The sequence below is a fragment of the Neophocaena asiaeorientalis genome, unplaced genomic scaffold (assembly GCF_003031525.2).
Source record: "Neophocaena asiaeorientalis asiaeorientalis breed wild unplaced genomic scaffold, Neophocaena_asiaeorientalis_V1.1 scaffold150, whole genome shotgun sequence".
NCBI classification, from domain to species: Eukaryota; Metazoa; Chordata; class Mammalia; order Artiodactyla; family Phocoenidae; genus Neophocaena; species Neophocaena asiaeorientalis.
Window position 1 is genome coordinate 25,073 of NW_020176571.1, and position 11,085 is coordinate 36,157.

The following is an 11,085-nucleotide window of genomic DNA, read 5'->3' on the forward strand; positions in this document are numbered from 1 at the left end:
GCCATTTTCCAGGATTTTTAAGTTTCCTAGATGATTTAGACATATAGACAAGGTTGAAGAGCTACCGTGTTAGCAAATCAGCTATACGGGAGTATCCTCTCGAGAGGGGAATCAGCACAGCTGCGGCCTCACCCCTCTCCCCACCCTGCACGGCAGTCACACCAAAACGAACGGCAGGTGCAGTAGGTCCTGCACCCACAGCAAAATGGCCAGTCTGAAGTTCTCCAAAGGCCAAAAGCAAGTATGACCTAGGCCCTGGGAAGGACACATAAAGGAATGGCAGTGTATCTTGGCAATGGTTTGTTTCATCACTGGCATCTCTCAACTGCCCATGCCCATGGAAGGGGAAAAGGAGAAAGCAAAAGGCAGAAAAGAATGAGTGATAAAGTTTATGTATGTGAACATATACATATGGGCGTGGTGCTTGAATTCCCAAGGAAATTTGCCTGTCAGTCCTGGCGGAGTCTCAGCATGTCTCTGCAGAACAGGTTGAGAAGAAAGAAGGGTTCTCGGGCTTCCCTGGTGGCACAGTGGTTAAGAATCCGCCTGCCAACGCAGGGGACACAGGTTCGATCCCTGGTCCAGGAAGATCCCACATGCCACGAAGCAGCTAAGCCTGTGCGCCACAACTACTGAGCCTGTGCTCTGAAGCCCGCAAGCCACAACTACTGAGCCTGCGCGCCACAATTACTGAAGCCTGTGCGCCTAGAGCCCGTGCTCCGCAACAAGAGAAGCCACCCCAATGAGAAGCCCGTGCACCGCAACAAAGAGTAGCCCCCACTCACCACAACTAGAGGAAGCCCGCGCGCAGCAACGAAGACCCAGTGCAGCCAAAAATAAATAAAAATAAAATAAAATAAAATTTTAATCATTAAAAAAAGAAAGAAAGAAGGGTTCTCACGATGTGTATACTGTGTGAGTGTGGATGTGTTTCATTTGAGAAAAATCAATAGACTCATAGACCTGCCCCTTGATTAGACACTGGCAGGGTCCCCACTTCCTTTTAACCAAGTCAGTGGCTGCCAATCTGGCTACACTTTAGAATCACCTGGGGAATCTTTTGAAAAGTACGAATGCTTGGGCCCCACCCTAGACACCCACCTAGGCCCCAAGTGGAACCAAATATCTGGGGGTGGGATCAGCATTTACATTTTTTAAAAATCATCTTAGATGATTATAGTATATAGTCTAGATTGTGCAAAGCAAGATCTTTTCTCTGTTAGCTTTTGGAAGTAGACTTCTAAAAGTCCAAACCACTGTGAATAACTGAATAATTGAAAACATAAAATAATATACACATTTATCCGCCTGAACAATTGCCTTACCTCTTCAATATCTTGGTGAATTCCGCGTTCATAACGAACACCTGGATCAGGGAGTTAAGGCAGCAGGTCTGCCCAATGTTGTGTAAACCCACCGGGCCTATGAAGAGCAGAGGGAAGGTACTGAGGGAAGCCCTGCCACAGAATTCAACGAACACCAAACACTCCTCTAGACCCTCCTAAGGACATGAGATTCTATAAGGTACTCCCAGAGGCACAAAGAATTCACTAAGGAGCTTGGAAACAAATTGGAAAGGAGAGAGAAACACGAGCCTCTGCAAAGTGAATTAGCAGCAGAAGTTTTAACAGTCCGTCAGGAAAAGAGAGGCCACAAGGAGGTGTATCACTCGTTGTCAAACTTATAACCCAAGCAACAGTAAGAGCAAAGGAAGAGAAACCTTACAGACAGTGCATTGGGGAGAACTAGGGGCCCTGCCCACCCAAGCTGTCCCTACAGAGCTGGCTCACAGCGGGCATCTACGGGCTCAGGGCCGAGAGTCATCTCCCAGGCAATCTACTCTGGGCCCCGGGGGTAAGGCCCCTGCCCAGGCCCTACCAGGTGGTGGAAGGGAATCAGAAGAAAGCTCTGGGGGAGATCCACCTCATCTAAACTCACCTTGAGAGGCTGGAAACCACAAGGAACTTACGAGGATGTGAGAAAACCAAAAGGTAGTATTTCTCTGACCCACTAGCAACCAACCTCCCCCTTTCCCACCCAACCTTGGGCTCCGCAGACCCCACAAGGTGTGTAATTTAAGAGGGAGGGAGTCCACTAATCTCAGAGCTCCCAGAGAAAGGGCTCTGGTGTACGAGCTGGGGCAGGAAGAACGTAAGAATCCGTGGTCAGCAGGAACCCAGTCAGCAGAAGCACCTTGTCACCAGTCACACTAGCACCCGGGGGAAGGCTGGGGGCCACGACATGCCAAGCGCAAGATTAAAGCAGCTTCCACAACAACCTCGTTATTCTTCCCAACAATCCTATGGGCTCCGGGGCATAATCATCCCCACTTCACAGATGCAGAAGTGGAGGCACAAAGAGCAGCAATCGGCAACCACAAAACTCTACGGTCCGGCGGACGAGCAAAGCATTTCTGCGCAGTCAAGAGAGAAGACTGGGGTTCTCGGCCCATTGGGAGCCCGGGCTCGGGGCTCCCTGTGTCTCTTCCCATTGCTGCTCCCGTCCTTCTCCTAATGGGCTTTGCTGAGAAACGCTGAGACAGCCAAGACCGGCCTAGGGACCCGGAACCATACCCATCAGCAGTCACTCCAAGACCCCCGGACGGCAGCTGCAGGGCGTCTTCAGGACGGTGCGACCTCACTTCCGGGAAGAGCTCTCATGAGCCGGCCTTGGCCGGACCTCTGTGAAAACACACCGCAGAGGAAAGGATGAGAGAAGGGGAAGCATATCCATGTGATCAGTTCTGATCCCCAAGAGCCAGGCTTGGGGGGAGATCAGTGTCTGGGGAGACTGGCCCGCCAAGCTCTAGGGCGAGAAACGACAACTCAGTGAGACTCCGTCCCCTTGGTCCCTCATTCCCACTGTGTCCTCATTGGGACCCACGGCCGCAGCCTCTGCCCTGGGCTCTCTGTTCTGGCAAATGGTTCAACATTCACCAAGGGGTCCAGACCAAGACACCTGGGTCTCCCTGTTCCTCACTCCCAGGCCCTCCACTGCCTGAAGGCTGCTCAAAGCCCTCTCCTTGCTGTCCACACGCTGGACCCAAGGAAGCCCGTCCTGGCTCCTGGGGAAGGGGCTGCTGTGAACACCCACACGTGTTGTACACAGGGCCGTTCAAGTAACTGGGGCTGGGAACAGCTATGTCTGCCTGTGGCGGGAGGTGGTGACCACTCACACTCCGGCGGAACAGGAGCCCTTCCCCAGGCCACCGGGTGTTGGTGGTCGACGGCCCCCAGCTGAGGCCCCCTCCAGAATTCACCCCAGTGAAGAAAGCTGGCCCGGTCCCTATCCAGAGTCTGGGCGATATGGGGGCCTAAGGGCCTTACCACCTGCCTGAAGGGTCACCCAGCCCCCGAGCTCCCCTTAGCATTGGCTGAAGCCTCTGTCACAAATTTTGGGAGTTCAAGTCCTCCGTTTGCCCACCCTGCTGTGCTCACCCTCTGGGTGTCGTTCCCAAGGGTGCTCCCCAGCAGACCTTCCCCACGCACAGCTCAGCTGGGACTACACCGTCAAAGGAGGGCAAATCAATGGCAGGGCCTTGAGTCTATTGAGCTTTCTCAGACAAAACCCACACACACAGGGTATAGAGACTTCTTCTCAACGGGCTCCACACCAAGAAATGCTGAGACTCAGCCAGGACTGGCTGGCGAATGTCCTTGGGAACCCAAACGCCACGCCCATATGTATATATTCACATACATAAACTTTCTGACACATTCTTTTCCGCCCTGGGCTTTCTCCTTTTCCCTTGCATGGGCACAAGCAACTGAGAGAGGCCTGTAATCAAATATCCTTGTTATAATGTGAAATGGAAAAAGCAGTATATTTTCAACCGTTTCACAGTGATGCCTGATGTAGCAACAGAACATTGCAGAATGTTCTGGCTGTCTTCGATTTTTTGCAGTTATAAAAAAAACCGCAGTGAACATTTTTAGGTATAAAACCTTTTTCTACCTATGTGATTTTTCCTCAGGCAAACCAAAGGTCATGGACACAACAAAACTGCAGCTATAAACCAGGTCATGTTAACCAGAACCCAGTCTTCCTGGCAACACAGGCTTCAGCCTGTGAATTCTCCCCAGGTGTGTGGGAATCTCAGGAGGAGTCTCTTGTGTTTTGGAGCGAGGTCACAAGCACCATACCCTGTCCCTACCTGCCCTGGAGTGCCCACTGGTGTCTGCAGGGCACTGCCCGACACAGCAATCCATGCACAAAGGTTCCCTCGTATCTACAAGCAGGGCCTTCACATGGAAGTGGGATACAAGCCCAGTCCTCCCACTGCCTCGTGCCTTTTCATTTCACCAAGTTCTTCAGCTTTGCGGGAAGCCATCTCTCCCCAGGGCTCAGGCCTGCCCCCGGGTCTAAGCTTGAGCACAACCCCTGCTGTTTCCTCAATGGCTCCTCTGTCCCCGTGCAAATAAACCTGTGGCCTTCAGATACAACCAGACGCTAAATCAATGTCTAGGAGAGGGGCCGCCCTGGCGGTCCAGTGGTTAGGACTTCGCCTTCCAATGCAGGGGGTGCGGGTTCGATCCCTGGTCGGGGAGCTAAGACTCCACATGCCTCGCGGCCAAGAAACTAAAACAGAAGCAATATTGCAACAAATTCAATAAGGACTTTAAAAATGGTCCACTTCAAAAAAAAATCTTTAACTATCTAGGAGATATTCTTTTTTTATATAAATTTATTTATTTATATATATATATTTTTTGGCTGCATTGGGTCTTTGTTGCTGAGCGTGGGCTTTCTCTAGTTGCCGTGAGCAGGGGCTACTCTTGGGCTACTCTTCGCTGCGGTGCACGGGCTTCTCATTGTGGTGGCTTCTCTTGCTGCGGAGCACAGGCTTTAGGCACACGGGCTTCAGTAGTTGTGGCACACGGGCTCAGTAGTTGTGGCTCGCGGGCTCTAGAGCGCAGGCTCAGTAATTGTGGCACACGGGTTTAGTTGTTCCATGGCACGTGGGATCTTCCTGGACCAGGGCTCGAACTCGTGTCCCCTGCATTGGCAGGTGGATTCTTAACCGCTGCGCCGCCAGGGAAGCCCTAGGACATATTCTTAAAAATATAATTACAAGGTCACAGTGTACGAAGTTTAAGGCTCTTAATATACGTAGCTAAATGACCTGCCCCCGTCTGTACTCTAGCCAGTGGCTCAGAGGCCCGTCAGGATTCAGTGGTTTAATGAAGTGACCTAAGTTCACTGATATTCACGAGGGCAGGGTTCATGGGGAAAGTGAGTCTGGATCTGAGTTTATTAAAGAGGAAAGGGTATGGTTTAAAATAAGGGGCACCTTGAGGCAGGGCAGGTGTTATGCAAAAAAAGCCCAGGGGTCTGGGGGAGAAGGATGTGGGGAAGAGTGTGCAAAGGGCTGTGAGCAGACCTGCACAGGTGAACCCAAGCCAGGACTGGAATAAAATGTAGACATTCCAGAATTTTAGTTTTTATAAAAAGTAAGTGGTCACTAGTGGTCAGGGAAGTGCAAACCTTGACCATAATGAGATACCATTTTACACTATTCAACCGGCAACAGTTAAGAATTCTGATGGAACCAAGTGTTGGAGGGGATGTAGATAAATAGGGTCTTTTATATACTACTAGGGGAGGGTGTAAAATGGTACAGTCGCTTGGGAAAACAACGTGGCATCATCTTGTAAAGTTAAACATTCACTTAACTTCAACCTAAAAATTCAAAAGAGAAATTCTTACATGTGTCCCTGGAGACATAAACAAGAATGTTCATAGCAGTGCTGTTTGTGCAGCAAAAACATGGAAACAATCCAAGCGCTCGACCCAAATGTCGGGAGAGCGGGTACGTGAGCTGTAATAAATTTACACAATGAAATAATATTCCTCAGTTGCACCTGAGTGAGCATGTCACAATAGGGTGAATCTTAGAAACGCAATGTTGAGTCAAAAGGCAATTCTTAGAAGATAAGATCTAGTATTTCGTTTTGTAGATTCAAACTCAAGGAAAATGAGACACTACGCTATTTAGGCATCAACGTGCATGTGTGACAAGGATTTTTAAATGGATAATGAAGATCAAAAAGACCAGGCCAAGGACTTCCCTGGTGGCACAGTGGTTACGACTCTGTGCTCCCAATGCAGGGGGCCCGGGTCCAAACCCTGGTCAGGGAACTAGATCCCACGTGCATGCTGCAGCTAAGGAGCCCGTGAGCTGCAACTAAGGAGCCCGCCTGCCGCAACTAAGACCTGGGGCAGCCACGTAAATAATAAATAAATAAATATTTTAAAAAAACAAAAAAAGACCAGGTCATTACCTCCAATGGACAGGCAGAGGGATGAGAGAAGTAGAGAGCATGTAATCGCCAGTAATGTTCTAGTTTGGGGGGAAGGGTTTCATAAGTGTTCATTTTATCATTAATTAGTTAATTAATTAGTTGGAACTTGGAGTCAAGGCCAGTGGTCTGAGGCAAACAGACATGGTCTGATGCGGGTGTGGAGTCATTCTCTGCAAAGAGCACGCACAGAGCCCAGCAGTGAAGGCACAGCTAACTCAACTGCTGACAGATCTGAACCACAAATCACTTCCAGGACTTTCCCCAACAAGCTCAGTTTTAATTGACTAGAGAAGTTCTTAAGGCAGATGCCCTTAGATCTCTCTCTCCAGTGAGAAAAGCAGAAGCCTAACCAGGCATGGGAATGTCGGCACTGCCCCCTAGTGGATACATGGGAATGTCCCGGTGGACGTGGGCTGAAGACAGACTGCCAAGGCTGGTACCAAGTAAACAGACAGGAGCACACACTCAAGGACAGATAATAAAAGACCTAAAATGAAAACCCTGAATCATACCGAAAGACCAGTCGCTCCCACCTACTGCCAGAGCACTTAATGATAGTGGCATTGCATCCAAATGCATGCTAAACGTTGTATGAAGACTTACATTTTTCAGATGAAGTAGAAAAGTACCAAAGCGTGGCTTCACTTTATTATTATTATTCATCTGAGATCTGCTCCTTGGCCTCAGCCTTTGAAAGGCCATCCACCAAACGCCCACCCCAGTCCCCTTCTGGTGTCCCTGCGCTGGTACACAATCAAGTGATCACTTTGGTTACCACCCCATGTGACCAGTGTAACAGAAAGGCGGGGGGGTGGTCACTTGGATTAACTGTTAATATCTGAATATCCAGTTGCAAATGATCCACACAACTTAGGGTAGAAAATCTCATATATTGTACTTTGTATGTTGAGATATAAAAGCATAATTTTCACTGCAAAAGAAAGATGCTGCAACAGTGAATGGTCTGGGCCATTATATGCATAAATTTATTTTAAAATCTTAAAAAAGGAAAAGAAATTAATACATATAGTAAAGAGAGAGTAAGTCTGCTAAACAGTTTATAGAGGATATTATATCTTTTTTGGCTTACAACTTTATTAAATTTTAAAAGTAATTGAGAATAACAGAGTTAGACTGTATCTAATTTTAATTTTAATTATTTTAATTATTTTAATTTTAATCCCAATTAAATTTTAATTATTAATTATTAATAATTTAATAATTATTTAATTATTAATTTAATTTTAAATTTAATTATTAATCCCAATTAAGCCATGAGTCTTTCAAGAGAAAAACCCTATTTGCAAATTCTTCACATCTTGTGAAGATGAATTAAAACCAGAACATCAACTTTACCACTTAACATGAGGAGGAAAAACTCCAAACGTATCTACAAAAAAATCAATAATTAAATCATCATTCAATCCAGGTGTGATAAAGAATATAAAAAATCTGAAAAGAACCAAAGCACCCCAAACACAGCTTGTTCTCAGTAGTCAAACTTCAAAAACCACAGACTACACACGTGAATCAAGCACACTGCTCTTTGTAATGTTTGGTCTACTTATGGAGGCTAAAAACTGTTGTTCAAATGATGGCTTTAGATTGTCACTCAGTTTAATAGTTGGAAATAAAACTCTCAACTTTTGACAGTTACCCAAACTATGAATCCTAGGGACAACATTGCTCTGGAAAATACATTCCTAAAAATAATTTTCCTGAATTATATTCCGCTGTGTGCACACACACACACAAAAAAAACAGTGATAGTTTTAAATGTGCTACTTCTATATCATGTATATCAGGCATCTGAACAGGCAGAAACAACCAGAGCCTCTTTTAAACAGAACAGCGGGTTAATGGTGAGTTCGGTCAGATTCTCTCCTTGCAAGTCTGATTGAAGAAATATTTATAGACTGGAAAACCAGTTTTTTAAATGTCAATGCCATACAGTTGTCATCAACAGTGGAACAAAGAAGATGAAGGCTATGAATGGTTTGGGAATCACAGACTTTAGTCAGGGCTGACTTGGCGAGTACACAACCTGTGTAGCTGCCCAGACTTGCACTCAGAAGACCCCGGCTTGGTTTAATGCTCTCCTGTTGCAGTCCTGAAGTTCTTCACAATTGTTTAATAAGGAGCCCCAAGTTTTTACTTTACTAGGGGACCTACAAGTTATGTAGACTGTCTTGTATATAGTGTTTTGTTCACATCCTTCAGTATGCGTACAGGAGGGTAATTACAGCACAGAAGAACGTAACAAGAAATCCTGGTCAGAGGAGAAAGATGGGGAGACGGTTTCATCATCCCTCATCAGAGACTTTGGAATAGTCTCGTCAAGTACTTATGTGAGATGTTCAAACACTATGGGGTAGCAGACACTATGTGTTTAAAGGGCTACTAAGACAGTAACGACCATGGGGTTGGGGGCGGGGGAAGCCCTAATGCTGTAGTTTTCAGAACTTAGCACCTGCAGTTTGTTCACTAGAAACTACTGAAGTAACCACACTAAAAGTCTTCTTGAGAATCCAAATATTTCTCCTGCGATAACTGCTGTAAGATCCTCCCGTTCTACAGTCCCAGTGATGTGCTGAAATTACTGTGCATTTAAGCAAAGGTGAGGGGCAAATGGCCTCAACTGTAACCAAACACTGAATCTAACACTCAGCCCTTTAGTGTTCTGCCAAAAGGTGTAAAAGCTTTCCTGAATGCAGAGATTTTCAGTGTGTTTTCTCAATTAATGGCTACTAAGAGTTCAGTTCTTATCTGAAGGGGAGCTGGGTCCTCAATTTTTTTCTTTTGTTCCGCTAAAATATTGGCAACCACTGGTCCAGCATCTTGGAAGCAGGTAGGCAGGTCTCTGGACCTGCAGCAACAGCATCACCTGAAGTTTGTTAAAAAGGCAGGCTTGGAATCTGCCTTTTGACGAGATTCCTAGGTGACCTACGCAAGCATTAAGGTTGAGAAGCTGTTCTAGACAAGCACTGACCAAGCTCAGGCTGCAGGCGACTGGCCCCCGGCATAGAGGATTTACTGCAGACCAGCTACCTTCAGGTCATTTCATGAAGACTGTTTTCAGTTGAGTCCCAGCGTTGCTCTCCCTAAAGGTGCATGATTCCCGGCTGCTTTATTTCCACTTAAGGGGTCACCAGTGAAGACCTCTTGGTGTTACTTGTGCAGAGAGATCTTTCAGTCCGGGTCCACAGCAGCAGCCAGCTACTGGGAGTGGACACTGCCACAGCCAGCCTGGACGACCACTTGGCAACATGTACCGCAACCTTGAAAATGACCCCAGTGGACGCCTGTCATTTCTGCCAGCCCAGTGCCCCACCTTTTGGTAGCATACTCACCTCTTCTTTACAAACACTATCTCCACTTTCAGAATATGAGTACTGGATGGAGCCCACATGCACAGTCTGGCTCAAAGCCCTGGCCACTCAGGGCCCAAGGTGACTGTTTCAGCAATGGTCACGTGACCCGCTCAGGGCTGATCATAATCAGCCTCTTTTTAAGCCAGAAGCATAAAATGCCTCTTTTTAAGGCGTTTTAAGCCAGAAGAACATAAATCAGACCCTCTTTTCCACCACAGGAAGAAAAACCACCAGCCCAGGAAAAGAGCCAATGACACAAGCCTCACAGTGTTCTAAATCCAACCCATCAAGGCAACGACAGATTCAGACCTCATTCTTAATCATTCGTGTGTGTTTCTCAAGTGATGGTAATGTGCTGGGCACACAGATGAGAACACTCCAGATGAAACCCATTTTCCCCTTTGCAAGCTCATCATTATGTAAAAGTGCCCAAACTGTGCAACACATTTCTTTTTAGTGAAAATACAAAAAGCGGTTTCTTTTTTTTTTTCAGTTCTTTGATAGTGATCCAAAAACCAGGATGGATCTGTGCACCTGTATTAGTCCGATTTGGATGAGCACATTAGACCACCTGGATGTCTAGGCCTGAACCGTCCGCCTCACTCTCACAATATAACACCAGAAAGAAATGTTTTAAGTATTTGCCTCTTTTTTGAGCAATTTCAAAGTATAACTACCTCAATGCTGTAAAGCATGAAGTTAAAGGCTCTGCTTTAGTTTTCAAAACACTTTGAACCCAGATTTTTCAGGGGTCATAGAACAGAGTTTTAGGTTTAAAGGTCTAAATCTAGCTTTCTTCCAGGAAAAGAGGGAGACGGTAGGAGGCGGATTTTGCAATTTCTTCTTTAATTAAAAACAGTCGTGCAAAAAAAGTCCAAATAAATATATCAGCGTGGGAAATTTTCACTGATCTAATATACGTATTAACGAATACAGACCATTATGATAATTCGCTCAGCCCCAAAAAAATCCCATAATTATCCACGTAGCATCTGAGCACAGCCCCGTTGTGCCTTCCCTGCAAAGAAAGCCTCCAAAAGTATCACCAAACTTGCCTCAGATGCAGCGAAGAGTCAGACCCGCGCTGCTAAGTTGGATGAAGGAGAAACTCAGCAACCGCGTCCGGTCCTCCAGGCAGCGGCGTGGCGGGCGCTGCGGGCGGGGTGAGCGGGGCCCCGTCTGTCCCCACCTAGGTCCCCAAGTCTAGGTCCCCAAGTCTGTCCCCGCACCTCTGTTCCCACCTCAGTCCCTGCGCCTCTGTCCCCGCGTCTGCCTCCGCGCCTCTGTCCCCACCTCGGCCCCCGCGTCTGTCCCTGCGACTCTGTCCCTGCGTCTATATCCCCACCTCGGTCCCCGTGCCTCTGTCCCCAAGCGCCGGACACCTCTGTGCCAGCACCTACCTCCCCCCCCAC

At 47.1% G+C, this 11,085-nt stretch overlaps 1 protein-coding gene across 2 annotated transcripts in view; it reads right to left on the bottom strand.

The window, feature by feature from the left end:
* Nucleotides 1-11,023, bottom strand: part of USP18 (ubiquitin specific peptidase 18) — a 25,695-nt gene extending 14,672 nt beyond the window's left edge. The window contains exons 1-3 of one of the 2 annotated variants that reach the window (XM_024733011.1): nt 10,729-11,023; nt 2,574-2,681; nt 1,326-1,422 (exon numbers count right to left, since the gene is read on the bottom strand). In XM_024733011.1, coding sequence (XP_024588779.1) covers nt 1,326-1,422; nt 2,574-2,577 — 101 coding nt within the window. In that variant the 5' untranslated portion in view covers nt 2,578-2,681; nt 10,729-11,023. Of the gene's footprint in view, nt 1-785; nt 791-1,325; nt 1,423-2,573; nt 2,682-10,728 lie in introns of those variants that run through there. The other variant, XM_024733012.1, reaches the window with a different exon arrangement.
* Between the last annotated feature and the right edge of the window lie 62 nt (nt 11,024-11,085).